This window comes from Diospyros lotus, chromosome 13, assembly GCF_014633365.1.
Source record: "Diospyros lotus cultivar Yz01 chromosome 13, ASM1463336v1, whole genome shotgun sequence".
NCBI lineage: Eukaryota > Viridiplantae > Streptophyta > Magnoliopsida > Ericales > Ebenaceae > Diospyros > Diospyros lotus.
In genome coordinates, this window is record NC_068350.1 from 3,885,431 (window position 1) to 3,905,626 (window position 20,196).

Below are 20,196 nucleotides of genomic sequence, written 5' to 3' on the forward strand. Positions count from 1 at the left end.
TAATATATATGTGCAATCCTTTTACTAAATTATATATAGATTTAATTTTTTGGGCTTAAAAATATATTAAAAAATTTAATAAAGAAACAGATATTTCATATTATAAAATTTGAGAAGATTAATATATTTTAGTCATAAATAAATAAATTTTTTTTCCTTCATTGATAGTAAGTCCGAGAAATTGACTCCATACGCAATAAATTACGTCATTCCCTTCATTAACCCTAATAAGTCCCTAAACCCACACCCACACGCGCCGTATATGGTTAAGTCAGCTTACTTATATATACTCCTTCCTCGCAGACTCATTTCTTTCTTCTTCAAGAATTTACCTTCCCAGTTCTCTACATCTCTCTCTCTTTCTCTCTCTCCAAGATTTAGGATGCCGCAGGTGGATCTGGAAACGCTCGTTTCAGCTTGCGCCGGAGGGGATCGGAAGATCGCCTGCGAGACGCTGGCCGGAGGCGAGGGCGAGAAACAGATGAAGGAGGAAGAAGAAGAAGATCTGCCTCCGGATTTTCCGCCGGAATCGTTCTGGTTGTCGAAGGACGCGGAGTTCGACTGGTTCGACCGCAACGCGTTCTACGAGCGGAAGGACTCCACGAAGGGGGCCTCGAATTCGGGTAACTTGAATCCGCATTCGAACTCTTCGTCGCAGAGGTTCTCGAAGAACTTCAGGGCCAAGGCGGCCATCATTGGACTGCCGAAGACGCAGAAGACGAGTTACGTTGATACGACAAAGCGCAGGAACTGTAGGCCGCCGAACATCCGGCTATTTCCGAAGCGGTCCGGATCAGTCGGCAAGTCGGCGGCTCCGATGACGGAACCATCGTCGCCGAAGGTGTCTTGTATGGGGAGAGTGAGGTCGAAGCGATGCCGCCGGAAGGCGTCGGAAGCGACTCCCGCCACGAACGCCAGAAAGTCTGAACGCCGGAGGTCCGGACTCTTCGGAAGCTGCATGTCGTTATTCCAGTCCCGCCGGAGGAACAAACCGGCCGTTCGAACTGACGATCCGCCGGCGACTACGGTGGAATCGCCTCCTAGGAGGAACGTGACTGCCAAATCGCGGGAATTTCCTGTGAGCGTCGAGCCGGCGGCCGAGCCTCCCAGTTTGGGAGGGGTGAAGCGGTTCGCGTCGGGCCGGAGATCGATGTCGTGGGGTTCAGATTCCGACGTGTCGAACGGTCATTTGTAGACAACCGGAGGTGGGCCCACGGGCGGGAAGGAGGAGCTGATCCGGTCGCGACGGGCAGCTCTCTTGCTCGCCCGTCAAGTAGTTGTTGGAATAGTGGGGTTTTGATTAGCCGACGTGGATTTTCAATAAGGGTTGCGCTTCATTGTCCCGTCAAAAGGTGAAGAAGCATGTCTTCCACATTTTGTTCCTGTTCTCTTTTTCTTAGTTTATTTAATTATATTACTGTAAATACAAGAGTGATTTTGGAGTTATTAATATATATATATATATGTATGTATATTCCAGTTATTTTCCAACACACTTTTTATTTAGTAATTGCAAATTTTACTCTTCACCTCGATTCTCGAGTCTTTGTGCTTATTACAACTGCATTTAGAGGGACAGATCTATGAAAAGAAAAGGAAAAGATGTTCTTTATGTACATACACATTAAAGAATATATATTTGTATAAAGCAGTAGTAGCAGCTTCACAATTTGCCGCTCGGGCTGGCGAACACCGAAATTGATCAGACAGAAACTAGAAATGACAAATTATAGCTAGCTCTAGGCTCTAGCTGTCTTGGGAAAAAAAAGTAATTGTTATTATATGTGCATCATTTTAATTAATCAGACTTGTTATCAATAATTGGCTAATATTTGTTTCTGTTTGTGGTAGAGGTTTTAGGTTTATATTCTTTCTTTGGTAGTAGGGTGCTTGTTAACTGGCGAGCACTGCCTTGTAGTCGTTTGGTTTGTATTGAATCTTGACAATTAAATAAGATATTGGTGCCCTTTTTTCTACCAATTAGCATCTGGCAAGCTTTACTTTAGCAGCGTTCCACCCGGGCTATGAGGAAGGGTGCCCTAGCCACACCTTATTCTTGTGGGAGTGAATGAAACCACCGTAAAGACCAGCCAAATTTATATTTTTGTTTTTTTTTAATTATATTTTTAAACTTAATTTTTAAGTCAATTAATTCTTATATTTTGACATTTTTTTTGATAACTTAAATTTTTTATTATTTGAATTATATTTCTGAATTTATATTTTTTAATCAATTTAACTTTTATTATGTGTTAAAAATAAAAATAAAGTTAAATAACAAAATATATATCATACTTTATTCGTGTCAAAGTATAAGAATTAAATTAATTTAAAAATATAGATACAAAAGTATAATTAAAATAATAAAAAATTTAAATTGACACAAAAAAAATTCAAAGATTAAAAGATTAAATTGACTAAAAATATAAGTCTAAATATGTAATTAAAATTAAAAAAAATTGAGTAATGACACATAACGAGCCCTTACATACAAATTTATGTACAAAAATGTTACGATTCCATCTCCTAACCACCAACAACCAAAAAATATCTTCTTCTGTGAAAATGGCATTTTTACGCATTAACTCAACTGCAAGGGGAGCTAGTCTAAGAATGGTAAAAATATCAACTCACTGTGTTGGCCAATAAAATATTCGATTTGACATAGTCACAATATTTATCATTATTCTTAAAATTTTGTTCTTGTAATGATTTCTTTTCAGGCTATCAGGGTTTTATAGGTGGTTGTAAGGCCATCTTTTTTTTCTAGTTCAAAATGGTTGGCAGGTAAACGACAATTTATGTAAAATAAAAGTTTTAGTTAAGACAAAAAGGTTAGCGTAAGTATGAAGCTATATAAGAAAAGAGAAAAAAACAAATGACATGAGATATAATGACTTAAGATATGACAATAGATCAATTGAATGTATAAAATTCACCTCTAAATGAGATTAAAGTTTAGTAGATTAGCAAGGTTAATAGGGGCTCACACTAAGTAATGTAAGTCGTAGTTATTACCAGAGTGCAACGTAAGCTTCCCCAAATCATTCTTTGCTTGTGGCACATAGACAATGCATTCATAGCTAAGCCATTGAACCAGTCGCTGATTGAGTGGTTGCATACACCTACAGGGCTTGCTCCAGTACGCCGGCGGCGACTGAGCCTTCAGACCTCCTTATTGTTCTCTAGAGATATAGATCCCACCTGCATTGCATTTTTCACGACCCGGTATGAATATCAATCAACGTCCATGTACTTACAGAATGACCGCCAAAATGAACAAAAGCAAGTCAACAGTGAATTATTATTAAGGCATAAATAAACTGGTGCAGAAAGCTAAGTCAACCATTAAAGGAGGCTGGAGCTCCATTGAACACCACTAACGGTGACATCTTAGCAAGACTTTATTAGTTGCCCAGATAATAAGCATGTACTAAAAAGACAGAAAAAAAAAATGGTATTTTGGAAAACCACACTCGGTGATTATTGGCAAACAGAAGTTCAAATGAAAATGAAATAGTAAGAAGAGTAATGGGGGAAGATGCTCGTCAATACAAGTTGAACAATACAAGGTTGACTTCCAAGTGAAAAATGAAATGAGCTCTCATGTATATATACATTATACACAGTTAAAAGTCCCAAGAAGGTCAATCCAATTTTATTGTTAGGCTTATGATCTAACCATGCTTGAGCCATGAAAACAATCACTTTGCAAAATGAAAGTAAAGTTGAATACACAAATGATCCTCTCCCGACTTTTGCAAAGTCGGAAACCTCTTATTTAAAGCTAGCTCTCATATGATTATAAACAAGAGTGCTTAGGGCTAGTAAAACTTATTTCATTATAAAAAAAATGAGAAACTGAGTAGATGATCATAAATAATTTGCATAAAATAAGTGCATCTACAAGAGATTGGGAAGAATATTTGCCTCTTTGACACCTGAGATATATGTGACAGGTTTACAATCCTTTGCATGGGGGCAAAAGGCATAAAAATGTCCCCCAACTTTGGCAGTTTGGTCATTTGGCCCCCTCAACTTTAAGTTGGACCTATTATGCCCCTCAACTTCTGATTTTGTAACAATCACACACCTCTCAGTCCAATTAGCATAGCGCGTGAACTCACGTGCGATTGAGAAGTGTGCCCTGGCTAAAATTTTCATCAGCATCCATCATATTCTTCTTCCTCCTTCCTCGCCGTCGCCAATGACCTCTCACCTTCCTCGCCACTGTCGACTGACCCCTCGCTTCCCCTCTGCCGACCAACCTCTCGCTTTCCTCGGCGTCAACCGACTCGCCTTCTTGCTATTGACTGACCTCTCGCATTTCTCATCGCCAACCAACCCTAGTCTTGCCTTCCTCACTGCAGACCAACCCTATTTGAGGCTGAATCAACTATGATGGCAGCTCAACCCAGTTTATGTTTGCGAATTAACGACAGCACCAAGCAGATTAAGGTTGAATTGATTCATGTTGCACGGAAACAGCAGCACCGAGTATGGAAACATCAATTTGTGTTCGTGAATTGACAGCAGTTCAGCCCAGTTTGTGTTTGTGCATCGACGGCAGCATCGAGCAAAAGTAGTTGTGAATCGACGGCATCGAGTACCACCAAGGGGTCTCCACCCTCGTGCCTGTCTTCACCTTCCTCCTCCGCAAGGTCGGGGTAGCCGGCTCCAACCTCCTTCGCTAACCCCACCTTCTCTCTTGCAGCATCGAGAACTGGCTCTGTTGTGTACCACGTCACATGTGGGGCCTTCTCATTGGCTTGGTCAATTAGTGGGTCCACGTCAGACTGCATGTAACTCACGTGCAACATGTTGGCAGATGAGGTGTGCGATTGTTCCAAAATTGAAAGTTTAGGGGCACAAGAGATTGAATTTAAAGTTGAGGGAGCCAAATGGCTAAAAGACCAAAGTTGGGGGGCATTTTTATGCAATTTGCCTCTGCATGGGAGTACAATGATCAACACATCATATACAAAATCAAGGATGCAAAACTTTTAGATGGTCTTTCTTTTTTTTTTTCCTATCTTTTCCTCTTTGGGAGTCTTTCAAATGAGGAAAGTTCATTCACATCAAAGATGATTTGAGTGTCGATACTCAGGTGAAGGGTACCTTCACTTGATGCCACCCCTGCTCCCAACATCAATGTCTAAACAATAACAATATCTATACAGCCTTAATCTTATTACGTGGGATTGGCAATATGAATTTCAGTTTGCCAATCACCTTTATTTATAGTCATATATTTTGTAAAGCTCTTATAACTCATAAGTACCAAAGAGTTTTCCACCAAGTTTTTCTTCTTCTTCAACCTTTTTGGCTAAGCCAGTGTTTGGGAGAGATTTAGTAATGGAATGAAAAGAATCATAAATGAGTAGAATGGAAATAAAGAAAATGACCTGGAAAAAAAATAAGAAATAAAGAAAAGGGAATGAAAGATCCTTTCTCCTTGTCTGAGAGAGGATAAGATGAGAAATAATGGAATTGGGTGAAAGTAACGGATAACGTGAGCACTTCTAGTCTTCTTCCCATCCAATCTCCTCCTATTTGGGGGAGACTAAAAGTGCTTATTTTAAGAAGATTGAATGGAAAGAGTTACCATCCAATACCTTTCCATTCCATCACTAAAAAGCCTCCCAAACAAAGAGAATCTAATTTCATCCTTCATCATTCCATCCAATTCCATTACCTCCCACTCTCCCAACCCACAAACACCCTACAACCTTGTTCCAATCCATCCCCTCTCCTCAAATGAGCATCTATTGGTCTTATTTTCACATGACTAAATTATTTTAATTGTGTCTTACACATCTTATTCTCAATAGGAGCCTGTCCAACCTTATTACACATAACGTAATTTCTAATTTTATCTTTCTTGTATGGCCACACAACCATCATAACATCCTTATCTCCAATATACTCATATTTTGCATATGTTGGTGTTTTATGCCAAAAATTTCATGTCATACAACAAAACTGGTCTTAGAGCCATTGTATAATTATTTTTTAAAATTTAACAGAATTTTACCACCACATAAAATGCTGCACAGTTCCGATTTTAACCATCTAAAAACAAATAGCATCTGTAGACCACATCATTTTACCTTTTTCACCCGCTTCTTCAGTTCAGAATGGTATATACCTAGAAATAAAATTTTCTAAATTAGCTAGGAGATGAAAGGCATTGCTAAAAGTAAAGTAATCCATGGAGGAATATAAATTGCAAATCCTTTGACACGAAAGTACAGTAAAGATCAATGAACCCTTGGGAGGAAGGTGGTGGTGGAATTACTAGACGACAATCCCAGAAAATTACTAGTCTCCTACACCAAGCAAGTGGGATGATCCTCATCCTATCATCAATACACTGTTTGGACAGTCTCTTTGAATAACATGGTAACCCACATCAACATCTTTACAAATACAATAATGTCAAGCAAATGTAAGCAAGAGTGTAAGAACAAACCTCAAAAAAATTGAAACCTACTGAAGAGCATAAGTTGCTCTTAAATATTCCACTATCTCTGCGCTCTCAAACATTTGAACCCCGGTGTTTGGATCTTCTAAATAAGGTGCCTGTCAACAGTTGCAGTAGAAGTAGTGAGGTTACTCATATTTAAAGATATACTTCTGAGGCATATCTTTGTACCCACTTTGTGTCAGTAAATACACTCAACTTTTTGTATTGAAAACAATTGATGTTGTTAAATATGTTAATTTATAATTTAAAAGACAGAAACCTTTATGCAGATTTTGTTCGCTTGTCCAACCTCTGTCTTTTTATAATCTATAATGAATTCAGACTACCAATTATTACCATCTCCATATTCCAAACAACCCATAATAACTTCCATATGCAATCCCAATCATCCTTACACCGATCACATTAATTCAGATGGCGATTATTGTTGGAACTATGATGGAGGTGGTTGATGGGAAATGTGAGGGCGTCAAAAAGTTCAAAATTTTAGAGAGATATATATCCAAGAAGAGAGGTGAAGATGAACTATTTGGGCTGACATGGAAGAAGAAGAAAAAAAAAAGAAGGAAAACACAGAAGAACTTCAGATAAGATAAGAGTGACTTCTGACTCCTCTCCCTCCCCCCCCCCCCCCCAACCCAAAACACACACACGCACGCATTTCTTTGACCTCATCAGTGTGATTGTCATAAGATTTTCCACATAAGACCTGCTACTGCTGGAAGACAATACAGAGTCTTTTTTCACTTTTGGTTCCTTTCACATGGTTTTGTAGAAAGTCTACAAAAATGAAAGGTGGTGGTGGGGACACTAACAGCAGATAAACCCTAGTCATCCAACAAATCAAGTGCTCATCTTATACCTATGTTACAACGACAACAACAACAACACAAGCTTTAATCCCTATCATGTGAGGTTGGCTACATGAGTTCTAGCTTTCCAACATTTTCTATCTATGGCCATGTCTTCTGTAAGACCATTATATCTATATTATATCTAAGGGTCTTCCACCTAGTTTCAATCTTTTGATACAAACTTCTTCCATTCCATCCACTTGCGTCACAAGTGTGTATCGGTTTTCGTCTCACATGACCAAACCATCTTATCTTCTATCTATGTTAATGAAATGAAAATTGTTAAATAAATATATGGAAAATACCTGGAAATGTCCAGTTTTCTGATATAGTATCTGTCGTTTTGGACTGCCACGAGCACAACTGCAACAGAGTTTCCAAGCACACTTTCAAATGAAAATCAAATGCTTCTTACTCAAAGACATACCATTACCTTTTTACATAAAACACATGACAACTTATGTCCTGCACTTGTTATGAGATCATACTGTAACTCAGAATTAGGTCTGCATCCCCTAAAGTAATAGTAACCCAGTTACCAAGTTCTAATCAAGTAATTCATTAGTTATATGCATAGTTCTGCATTCTTTGATGAAAAAGCACCTTCAGCCAACTGAGACTTGTTAAACCAAAAAAGAAAATATAAACAAAAACAAGAACATAGAATTAAACAAGAAAAAAATAAAACTACTTCAGAAGGGATGTGCTTTTGCTTGAAAAGAAGAATCAATATACCTGTCATCTTTTTTTCTATTTTTTTCAACTCATTATATGCAAATCAAGACTCTGAAAGGCCTTGCTAAACAAACAGATACAGATTTTCACATCCTATACTAGTTGAATGATGATTTGACTTTATCATCAAAGTAAAGAATGCTCTTAAAACAAAAGGGTACATGCAAAATTATCGATCAAGATAATGGATTATACCTTCGTAGTATGTGTGGCAGCTCTAACTCGACAAGTGCTTCACGTACAATTTTGCAAAATGGGGATGACTGAAAGAAAGTTAAGATATTACTAATCCAGAAGATAAATATTATAGCCACAGTTTTGCATGGCAAAGCAGGAAAGCACAAGCAGTCTTGAGAATACATGCATCAAATATCTCTACTAAAGTTTATCTGAGTGGGGGTATAAGCATCAAATATCTCTAAGTAATCCACTGTCTAACCTCATATGCCCATACTTCAAGAGGTTTGGGTGGCAGTTTTGACGAAGTATACGAACTTCCCTATAGAGATCACAAAAAATGAATAATAAAACATTATAGTAATCTTACTTGTATAAAGAAAGATAACACTCCATTAATTTTGAACCTTTTCCAGAAAATCTTAACCTCCTAACTTGAACTACAAACATTCAAAGGGCCTTCTGTCTAACAGGTGGGGAAAACTCTTAAAATTTAATCAGTAAGAAGTTCAAAACATCTTGCCTTCCCCATTCGGCCAATCATGGCAAATCCTTCAAGCAAAGTCTGCCATAGAACAATTCAGCAAAATTCACACATCAAAAATTGACAGTCTCAAAAATTGCTTGTGTACAGTCTTTCTTTTTCTGTTTTATATATTTTAAGTTACAGAAAAAAAAAATAGTTTGATGAGAACAACTGCAGAGAGAATCCTTACTGTTAGTAAACCAAGAGACAACATGAAAGGGACATTTCCATCACCTGCACAAATGAAGCCAATGTTGAGTGAAACAGAAAATAGAACAATCAATGAATGAGGAAAATAGAAAAAAGTGTAAATATTGCAACATTTTCCAGTTGCTTATCTTAAAAACTGTCCCTTGGCAGAACCAAGATAAATAGGTACAGAAATGACTATTCCCATTTTGTAAGCAAATATATATATATATATATAAGAAAAAAAGTTGCCTCAAGAAAAAAAACAAAAACATGCCATCTCAAACTTCTTGGAAAGAGCACTTCAACAACAAATTTTTGTTTGGAGAATAACCTTACTAAAGTCATTTTTAAAAAGTTAATGGTACAAAAACATGTTCCCTCCTCTATAATAAAACAACCAGCACAACATAAGAAAACAGGAAAGACCAGGAAAGAAACACACGGAATGCAAACTGGCAAAGCTAGACAGACCATATTTCCCAACCAAATATTTAATAATGTCATCTGATTCATACATTGCTACTCCTGTGTTTGGGTCCACCTGCAGTAGTGAAAAATAAATACATGTCAAGAAAACTACTTATGCCATACAAGTTGAATAGGAAGCATATCATTATATGGAACTGAATTGTAACACCCCAAATTATTTTTAGAATATTTGGAGGCTTAAGGAAATAAATTCGAATTCAATTTGGAGAAAAATTTATTTGGCCAAGTGAGTGGGTCAAATGGGTTAAATATATGTATATAAATGTGTATATATGTATATAAATAAAGTGTAATATATATATAATTCTATATTATATATATATAATAGGAAGACAGCGGGCTGGCAATTGCCAGCCCACCAGACCCCCCTTCCCCCTTAGTGAGGTCCCTTTCAATGAACGGGACACCACAGCTGAGGGGGAATCAAGCAGCTAAAGCAGGCAGCCCCCTTGCATCATTGGGGATGGCTTCCCATTGATTCCTTTGACTCCCTTCCCCTTTTTCTTTTCGCTCATGAGCATAGAGAGACATTTCACAAGAAAAGAAGGTTTCAAAAGACAAATAAATCAAAATTCTTCTTTATGAGAAAAATTAGGGGTCCTATAAATGAGAGATTAGGGGATGGACTTCAGGGAGTTGAAACAAGTGTAAGAGAGTAGGGAACCTAGAGAAGAATAGAGAAGAAAGGAAAGAAGAGGGAAAACTAGTGAAGGGAAGAAGTTTCCATCAAGATGATCAAGGAGAGGTTGGGAAGCTAGGCTAGGAGGAGCAAGCAAGATCTTCTCCAAAGAGTCCCAAGGTGAGTTTCTCCCACCCACAAACTCTTACTTTGTGGCATTTTTCATGTTACATGAGAAATCTCTTTCGGAAATATACTTGGCTTTTCATTTGCATCCATAATCATATATGGCCATGTTATTTTGCTCTACGCCACTTAGGCCCGAGGTAAAGTGGCAGGGGACCTTCCAAGAGGTGCTTAGAGCACCGATTGGGAAAGCTTTTGAAAGGAGGCCAACATTGTTACAAGTGGTATTGCAGAGTAGAAACTTGCATTTTCTTTCATGCACACATTTTTTATAAATGTTTTATTTTTGGGGAGTTTCTCACTTAGAAAGTTCATCTTCTAACTTGAATTCATCCCTTGAAATAGTCAAATGTTCCAGGCAAGCAGTTCGAAGGGGAAGGAGGCCCTTGAAGAGTAGGCTTTAAAAGCTTCACTATATTTTTGTGGCACGTCATGTTTTCTAAATGCTATACGTGTTTTTATGTGACACGCTAGAAGCATGTATAGGCTTTATTTTGGTGATATCAAGTATATTAAAGACGCCAAACTCATTATATGAACTGGGTTCTCATTTAAAGCATGTTACTTTATTTTGGCGAAATATAAACAACTTTAACATTTATATCTTGAGTTGTACTAACTTAAAAATTTATTCTAAGGGTTTTTAAAGATATTGGGTCAAGAAGCCCAAAATGTCTTTCTTTTTCTTTTAAACTCAATATTTCAGAATGATTCGAAAATTTGGACTCCTTAATACAAGTTATGAAGCAAACTAGGTTCAATCCATGAAAATGAGCACGCGCACAAAGACCCCACCTTGATAAACTAAATCAAACACAAGGGTTTAGGTGGAAAGGGGAGGCCACTAAAGGTGAACGCTTAGAAGAGTAATCTCTAATGAATCTAGAAAAAATAAATAATAAAAAATAGAAGAATAAGCAAATGAAGGTTTTGAAAGCAAGATGTAAATCGTAAGGGTTAGTGAAGAGCCTCTACGGGAAATGCTTTCAGAAAATAAAAAAAAATCCCCAAATTATGATGTGGAAACACACTCTAAAGAAAAGGGTGTTTCATGAATAATTAAGACAAAGGAGGCATGCAGGGGGTGGGGGACAGACTTAATAGGGTGTCTAGAGCAAGTAGTGCAGTACCATAGAGCCTAATATCAAGAAAGAGGTTAAATGATTCTAGAATTCCATAATACATCAAAATTGAAAAGTAGGATTATAAAACATTTAACATTTTCCAAATACAAAAGAGTTGCCATGGAAAGACATGCCAAAAGAGTAGCAAGTTTCACTGCTGCCACTATCTACCAGCAATTTTCTCTACCCATATAGTCCTTCACTCTGTTATTTTCAAGCAGAATCCAAGTAATGGCCTTTGGATTGGCAGAATTCAATTTGTAGTCTAGCTTTCTTAGTCTATAGGAAATTGATAAAAAACTAGGCTGAATAAATCTTCCCATTTCTTGAGCTTTTTAATTGCCAAGCTAATTGTAAGAAGTTGAAAAGGTAAAGCTCAAAATAATTCAATTTGTAGACGACAATACTATTCTTAAGAGCTTATTTACTTTGACTCTCCCCCTAAGTAAATTCTATATGTCTCAAGAAAAACCTATGATATATGAATTCCTCATAATCAGCCAATTTCTGTTGGGATGGTTCTTTTGCTTTGTTTACTTCTCTGCATTTTTCAACTTAAAGTGATGTCCTATTCCTCATACTAAAACGAGACATTCTTAAAATTCATGCATTGGTTGTTGATGCATTACCTTCTCATAGAAGATATGGATAGTCAGCCTGTGTGCCAGCACCTCTGCTTTAGGTGCAAATAAGAAACACTAACTTGGATGATGCTTTGAGAGGGGAAATTGCCCATTGTATCCTTTTTTATTGTTTATTATTTTTTATTTATTATAATACCAATCTTGTCATTATCACTCTTGACAATATTTTTAAGTATGCAGGTACAAACTCATTCTTTTCTTGATTTTTAAGTTCACAGTACTTTCATGAAGCTCTTATTGTTATTGCAGACAAGAGACAAAGAAAATGAAATATTGCCAAACCATGTAAGGAAACTGCTGTTTTCCACCCATCTGAGCAACTTTTGGACGGAAATTTGGACCACTTTTTGGGCACGGATAAAACAAGACATCAAGATCCAACACAGCAACAATCTCCCTGACCTGTTATCAATCAAAAAGACAATCAACATTTGCATGCAATATGAGCCATCATCAATCAACCAACTGGAAAGGACTGTACACAAGATGGACCTCATGTCCGCTCTCAGAATAAATGCTGGATGTTTTATGAAGTCCTTGTAGGGGAAAAAAAACTGAAATAAAATAGAACAGGTAGACGAAGACAAATCCTCAAAGAACCTGGCAACTACAACCACTAGATCATCAGCCAAACTAACATGAATGGAATCACCTGGGTCATTAAATATCTGTCACTAAACCATGATCTGTGATGTCCCACCTAGGGCTTCTTTGGAATTAGGAAGTCCATGATAGAATCATATTTTTTATTAAGTTAAAATGGGGATTTGATGCTTATCATTTACAGTCTTCCAGTAAAGCACATTAAAATGGGGGGAGCAGGGAGAAAGAGGAGAAAGTTAGGGAGATCCATAGGGTGGTTGTTACCTTCCGACAAAATGGGCAGCTGTAATTTCCACGCGTACATGATGACCCATATCAAGAGAAAGCAACAGGAGGATTCAGTCTTAATGGTCATATTAACTTATGAAATTGTAGGAAGAAAATGTACAATAACAGAATGAAAGAGTCTAAATTTCAAACAGGATCCATACCAACTAGTCCTTAGCTAGATCCCATAGAGAAGAATATGATATTAAAATTAAATACCTTTCAAACTCATATATCTCTATTGGCTTCTCTGGGCGAGGACCAAGTTTTGAAGTCTCTTTGACCTTGAAACCTGTTTGAACGCAGCAACCATAATGAAATATAAAGTATACCTCCTGAAATCATTTATTGACTGGAAAATACAAGAACTATTTTTGGACCATTCAAAAAAGAAATTCATATAAGCTTTGAGCAGCTCTTTTTCTTTTCCTCTTTTAACTTTGGCTTTCAGATTTCCTTTTTCTTTTTCTTTTTCTATATACAACCTAAGAATGCTAAAAAAATGCAAAAGTTTTTTTTTTTTTTTTTTAGGGAATGAAGAAACATTTTCCCAATAAACTGCAGTGAGGATTTGCAAGCAATTGTTTGAAATAGTACAGTTAAGGGTAGAATAACCAGCAGAGGCTTTTCAAGTTTAGAGCTTGGAAATTCTAGGGCTCAAAGTATCAAAGCATCTTTTCTCTTCCATAATTTTTTTCCTTTCTTTTTGAGCATTTTAAGCTTCCACAACTTTAAACAGAACACTTTTCATTAAGAAAACTTGATTTAAACAGTATGGACACAGCGAGAAGATTTGACAACTACCAGCAATTTCAAGTGCATACTGGTCAGATGGAATCTCATCCTTCGACACAAAAGATGCTGAGTACCTGCCAAAGCTCACAAAATTTTTAACATTTCAGCAATGCTGAAAATTTTACAGTAAAATTTGAAAAGATATGCAATCAAATAAATTTTTATCCATCTTAATGAAGCACAAGGATCAATATCCAATGTGTACAGGCATGGAGTTATTAATATGAGTCCAGTAAATATTAACTTGTCCCGGTAACTTTAAGCATGCAATATCTCAAATTAACTTTTTCAAGTCTACTTTAATGATAGGTTTCATTCACGCACATCTTAGTCCTTTTAATGGAAACAACCTATTTATAAAGCAAAGGAAGGCTGTGTGCAAAAATGGTCCTGCCCCAATCCTTGGAAAATTGGGTGGGTACGTCATGCACCAAAGACATCCTTAAGTACAATAGAAAAAGTCAGACACAGAATAACGTTAATCCTGCACACACATTCCCATGTCCAAAGATAATCATGGTACTACCAGTCTACCACCACCGCTACCTCTAGGACGACGAGGACAACCCGTTAATATACTGGTAGAACATGACAGTATACCCTCTCCTCTTTCACTTTGACATTCTTGCATTGCATGACCTCACCATTTTGAACAGGGAATCTCTAGACTTCTACTTGGCAAATTCAGAACAACCTTCAATGCCTCTCTCCATTCTTAGTTGCAATAGTCTCCTTGCTTGATGTCCACCATGATTCTAGAAGAGGCATTAAGCCACCAGCTCACTAGTCACTACTGTTCTCGTTTGCATAATCCTCCACAGCAGGGTTGCTTTATTCAGCACCTTTGCCAATTCAATGTCTAGCATATCCTCTTAAGGAATTTATTAGCCTACTCAGATTAACCCCTCTACAACTGTCATAGCAATTCTTTCAAGGACCAATTCTCAATGGCATTCAAATTTTGGTTTCTTCCCTTTGCGTGTAGCATAGGCTTGACTTTTCTTTTTCCCCTTGTACAGATCATCTGCCTCCATTGGTATAAGATATTTTAAAAACCACCAAATGTTATCAAATTAACTATGGATGTTCGATCCTGTCCTAGAAATCAATCTTTGCTAATATTTTCGTGATATCTATCCAATCTGTTCAGGTATATCCATCTATGGACTTGTAGGATTCAAGTCATTTGATGCTGAGAACAAAACAGAACTACATTTGATCAAGCATGTTTTTAACTCTTGAAAGAGAAGGTAATTCTATAAGATGCATAGGCAAAATTGCTACTAGAAAATTAGGTTTCTGTGTTTAATCGACCATCTTTGCTAGGGTTGAAATGAGAAAAATGAACCTTTTGTTTTACCTGCGAGACCAACTTATCTCTCTGGTTCCATCATTAATCAACCACAAATTCTCTCACAACTTGCCTTGAGTCTTATATTGATGGATGAACTTGCCTTGCCTTGGCCTCATACAATGTAGTACAAATACACTCTGTATGTTACAATACTAGTTTTACTATAGCTGTGTTAACTAAATTAAAGTGTAGTAGCTATAGTTTAGGCTAAATCATATAGGTTACCTGATTTTGTTTCCTCTTTTATATATTTCTTTGTGCTATAAATATTAGGTTGTCTATTGATACATAGCAATACACAGAGATACAGTTTTCTTTCATATTCAATCCCTATCAAAATCATCATCATGATATCAGAGCGACTCTCATCTTCTTCGTCGTCTGAAACCTTTACATAAATACATCCATCCACTGCATTGAAGTTTTCTGTCAAACCCCTTCCGATCCGCTGTCTCCGCCGACTGTTTCCTCTTCGCCGAGTTCTGTTCCTTCCGCCATCATCGCCTTCTTCTTCGTCTTCACGACCGATCGTCAGGGACCGACCGTCGGCGATTCACGACCGATCTCCTTCGTCTTTTCCGGCCGACTGGTTCATCTTCATCGGCCCCCTGTGCCGTTTGCCGTTGCCGCCGCCAACTGCTCCTGAACTTCCGCCATCGCCGACAGTTTCGAGCTTTGTCCCAGATCTGGCCGGATCCGGAAGATCCTGATCCAGATCCGCCCAGATCTGGTGACCATCCGCCATAACTATCGGCCCCCTATGCCGTTCGCCGTTGCCGCCACCGACGGCTCCTGAAACTTCCGACATCGCCGACAGCTTCGAGCTTTGTCCCAGATCTGCCGCGATCCAGGAGACCCGATCTAGACGGCCCAGTTTTGGTCCATTCAAACCAGATCCAATCCGCCAGGTATTCAGCCCAGATCCGTAGATCCAGATTTGTCTCCTACTCAAGTCGGATTTCCTAATCGACTTCTACTCCGCCGGCTTCCGCTGACCTGAATGTACAGACAAGTATATCCTATTATTTTTTTTTTGGCCCCCTTTACAACCGTGGCTTCTCCCGAAGGGTAATATGAGATATCTAGATCTTTTAACATTATTTTAAATGGGACTTACTTGGTCTCAAGCTATGTCTAATTTTCTTAAAGATAGAAAGTTGTGAAGAATTGTTACTGGAATATCAAAACTCCTACACAACGTAAGAGAAGTTGATGATAAATTTGAGGACGTCTTTTAGATTGGGATTGTAAAAATCATCAAATCATTACTTGGTTTCAAAATACATCAATTCTTGCAATTTATGAACAATTTGGCTATTATGAATTTGCAAAAGGATTTTAATGTATTTGAGCATTAAAATCTTAGATGGATTGGCTTGCCTCTTGAGTCATGCGATGTAAAATACTCCAAAGATGATATCAAAAGGTCAAATCACCAGTTACATACCGTTTTTTCAACATGTCCCAAACTTCCTTTATAGATTCACAATGGCCAAAGTTTCGTAAATTGTAAGAATTGATGTATTACGAAACCAAGTAATGATTTGATGGCTTTTACAATCCCAATCTTCAAGACATTCCCCAAATTTATCATAAGTTTCATTCTTATCTTGCACTGGAACTTTGATATCCCCAATAACAATTCTCCGTAACTTTCTACATTTAAGAAAATTAGACATAGCTTTAGGACCAAGTAACATAATTTGTGCCATTCAAAATAATATCAAAAGGTCTTGATACCTCATATCACCTTTCAGAAGACATGATTGTAAAGACAACAAAAAAAATAATAGAATGATACCTGTCTGTAGATTCAGATCAGCGGAAGGCGGCGGAACAGAAGTCGATTAGGAGACAGGAGTTTCTCACTCTAGCACCGAAGCAGAGTATGGATCTGTTGCTAATACTACTGATGAGGTTCTTTGGCTTAGATGATTGTTAGAAGATATGGGTGTTGTTCATGCCGGTTCCACTGTTCATTATTGTGACAACCAGAATGCCATTAAAATTGCACACAATGATGTATTTCATGAGTGCACTAAACACATCGAGACTAATTGTCATTTCATTCGACACCATAATCGACAAGGTACTGTGACATTTTAATTTGTTTCCTCTACTAATCAAGTTGCTAACATTTTCACCAAAGATCATTCCCCGCTGGCCGTTTTCGAGAATTTGGTATCCAAACTCAAGGTTGTTTACAATACTAGCTGTATTGTAGTTGTGTTAACTAAATTAGAGTGTATTAGCTATAGTTTAGGCTAATTTTGTTTCCTCTTTTGTATATGTCTTTAGACTATAAATATTAGGCTGTATATTGATACATAGCAACACAGAGATACATTTTTCTTTCATATTCAATCTCTATCAAAATTATCTCTGTAGATCTAGCACGCATGAATATCATGATTAATGACTATAGAGCAACTTTGCTGCTGACATAGGTACTCTTCTCCTATGCAATTATTCTAACAGACGGATAAGTTTTGCTTAAAAACTTGTAAGGACTCGGGCAAACAAAGTAGCTTGTTAGAAGCCTAGTGTGATCATAACTGCAGGTTCAAGTCAGAGCTGCATTTATAACCTTTAAAGAAGGTTCGCGAGTTTCTTTAGGATTGTGTGATTGAGAACTAGAGTTCATGGATCTAGTAGACATTTTTATTTCTCTCTGTCATTAAGGACATTGAGAAAAAATTGTGTGATGGACAAGGCCTAAGTGAGAACCAGAAACTAATGTATCATCATGAAGCCTCGGTGCCTCATGGTTATGGAGGACTTGCCTTTTTCCTCGCAAAGAAGTTGTAGATATCAATCACACCAAAGGCATTGTTTGTAGCAACGTACTACTTTTTCTTTTTGCTGAGATTCATAGCAATGTACTTGCTATCGAAATTCTTCCAATATCTCATATTTGATAAAACCCTAACCTCAATGTCAAATTAGAAACTCAACTGAGCAAAACGAAATGCAAATCACAGCTGACAATAAAAGATCGAGTGCGTACCCGTTTACAAAGACACCAGTGCCAAGACGAAATAAGATAGGAAGAGAAGCCCCTAGGACGGCGCCTTGCTGACCATCCTTCACTGCGAATTTCTTCGGCTCGGGAGGCTTGAAGTTTGGAGGCGGAGCAAACGCCGTTGACGAAGCCGAAACCCCCACACCTGGACCTCCTTCCGTGCTCGCAGAGGTCGGAGGCGTTTCGGAGACTTCTGCCGACGACCTGACTGAGAGTAGTCTACTCCTCGGTGGTCTCCGACTCGGAATCGGCCGTAAAATACAAGGCAGCGTGAAGTTCAGAACTCCGGCCATCGTTTCTGGCGGGAGCGGGGATTGGAGACGAAGACAAGAAAGCGCGACAGTAAAGGCAGTGGCTGTGAGCGGTTGATAACACTCCCTCTGTTTTTTTTTTTTTTGTCTGGTGCATTAACGAATGTGACGATTACTGTATTAGGTCCCGTTTGGTTTTTGTCTTTTTGTCTATCTAAGAGAAAGTGTCTCAACATCACTTCCTCCTCCAACAAAAAAAAATCTGTTTAGACTCTTCCTACATCACTTCCTCCTCCAACAAAAAAATCTATTTAGACTCTTCGGTTGGTTCAATTTGGTTATCCATTGATCTCAGTTCAATTTCCGTTACTATTTTTCCAATTTTTTTGATAATCAATTTGATTCGAGTATTTGGACAAAACTAATCGCAAAACCAAACTAACCGACCTGAGATGGCCAAGACTCGAAGACCGCGTGATTGCGTCACCCCCCTCCCCCTGCGCTACCCAAACCCAAGTCCAAGTTCTTTTCTCTTCTTGCACACCCGATAGCTTAAGACTGCGTCACCCCCCACTCATTGTCCAAGCATCAAACCCTAATTCACCAAACAACCTTCACCTCGTCGTCACCATCAGACCTGAATGCCTTCGGCATTGGCTTATCCCCCACCCAACCCCCCTACACCCGATAACCCGAGAGTCACCCCTTACTTGTCAAAGTATTGAACCCTAGGTCACCGGCTAACCCTTACCTTGCCATCGCGTTCGAAGCCGAAAGCCTTCGCCGTCAGCTTCTCCCCCACCCAACACCCAGCCCTCATGCACTCGATAGCTCAAGAGTCACCCCCCACCCGTTGAAGGCGATAGCAAACCCTAACCTATTTCGCCCTTACCTCGCCATCAACAATCTAGTTGGTTTCGACAACTTAATCGCTAATGATCTGGTTGGTTTCGCCGTCAACAATTTGAGAAGATAATACTAATACGATTTTTGGCATTTCAGTAACTTAATTGTTGTGTGGTTTTGTCATGTGACTCATGTCCAATCTGGTTGGTTTCCCTTATTGTTTGTTGAATCTTTTTGTGTTTTGACTTGGCTTTGCCAACGAATTCATTGTTTTTGTTTTATAATTTGGTTCATAGGCTTAAACATTCCATGTATCTACCGTTCTCTTGTGATAAAATGGTAAGAACAAAATGGAAGCATGAATTGTGCTATTATTGTTTAATGGATGTTCTTTGTACTCCTAGATTGATTGAAGACATTTCTATCATTTTTATAATAAATGGAAGGATGAATTGTACATGGGATCTAAATATTTGCTTACTAGTTATAGTATTTTTCAATTTTCTCCATTTTTGATACTTGGAAGATGTGTGATGATTTCTGTTGAAGATAAGTTAAAATTATAATATTGTTTTGAGTTTGGGAGGGGTGGTGAATGCTGATGGATTAATTGTTTCTGTGTGATTAGTTTCAACTGATAGATGTGTGATTAGCCACTGAGAAGTATATGCTCTAGGTGCAGTTTGGTTAAAAAATAATATGATTAGCTTCAGCTGGTAGATGTGTGATTAGCCACTGTGAAGTATATACTTTAGCTGTAATTTGGTAATATCAATTTTTTATATATTTGGTTTGGTTCGATTTTTGGACTACTTTTTCACTTTGGTTAGTTCAAAGTCCAAATCGGTTAGTTCGATTTTAATTATTTTGGTTAGTGTATTAAGTCGGTTCAGTTATATCCTTAAGTTTGGTTCTGTTTGATGAGCTAAAATCGGATGATTCAGTCGTGTTATAACCGAATGCACACTCCTAATTCATATTGATATTTAATATAAGATTTTTATATTAATATATTCTGTTATGTG

At 37.9% G+C, this 20,196-nt stretch overlaps 2 protein-coding genes and 1 long non-coding RNA gene across 4 annotated transcripts; 2 read left to right on the forward strand and 1 right to left on the reverse strand.

Annotated features, from left to right (window-relative positions):
- The first annotated feature begins 308 nt into the window (after window positions 1-308).
- On the forward strand, window positions 309-1,483 carry LOC127788544 (uncharacterized). Its single transcript, XM_052316958.1, has one exon. It carries the CDS (start codon window positions 383-385, stop codon window positions 1,193-1,195), a length of 813 nt encoding a protein of 270 aa, XP_052172918.1. The 5' UTR covers window positions 309-382; the 3' UTR covers window positions 1,196-1,483.
- A 1,384-nt stretch (window positions 1,484-2,867) lies between these two features.
- LOC127788543 (uncharacterized) lies at window positions 2,868-18,478 on the reverse strand. 2 transcript variants are annotated; one of them, XR_008020419.1, is made up of 14 exons: window positions 18,060-18,478; window positions 13,708-13,772; window positions 13,123-13,195; window positions 12,901-12,919; window positions 12,316-12,435; window positions 9,443-9,512; window positions 8,970-9,013; window positions 8,777-8,818; window positions 8,516-8,575; window positions 8,272-8,339; window positions 7,647-7,704; window positions 6,473-6,582; window positions 6,111-6,148; window positions 2,868-3,204 (listed from the first exon to the last, which is right to left on the reverse strand). XR_008020419.1 is itself a non-coding variant. In XM_052316957.1 (13 exons), exons 1-12 carry the CDS (start codon window positions 18,365-18,367, stop codon window positions 6,490-6,492), a joined length of 1,020 nt encoding a protein of 339 aa, XP_052172917.1. In that variant the 5' UTR covers window positions 18,368-18,478; the 3' UTR covers window positions 2,868-3,204; window positions 6,473-6,489. The 2 variants fall into 2 exon arrangements, 1 of the variants encoding a protein (XP_052172917.1); XM_052316957.1 differs by lacking the exon at window positions 6,111-6,148.
- LOC127788545 (uncharacterized) lies at window positions 15,906-17,160 on the forward strand. The gene is made up of 2 exons (XR_008020420.1): window positions 15,906-16,054; window positions 16,864-17,160. It is a non-coding gene; the product is annotated as an uncharacterized LOC127788545 (long non-coding RNA).
- Window positions 18,479-20,196: the final 1,718 nt, after the last annotated feature.

What these genes read in the sequence shown, in the direction of transcription:
- LOC127788543 (XM_052316957.1), bottom strand. Translation starts at nt 18,367, where the DNA reads ATGGCCGGAGTTCTGAACTTCACGCTGCCTTGTATTTTACGGCCGATT. An exon ending in TTGAAGTATGGGCATATGAG is followed by an intron (nt 8,340 to 8,515) that starts GTTAGACAGTGG and finishes ACTTTCTTTCAG; the next exon opens with TCATCCCCATTTTGCAAAAT. An exon ending in AGAAAACTGGACATTTCCAG is followed by an intron (nt 6,583 to 7,646) that starts GTATTTTCCATA and finishes AACTGTTGACAG; the next exon opens with GCACCTTATTTAGAAGATCC.
- LOC127788544 (XM_052316958.1), top strand. Translation starts at nt 383, where the DNA reads ATGCCGCAGGTGGATCTGGAAACGCTCGTTTCAGCTTGCGCCGGAGGG.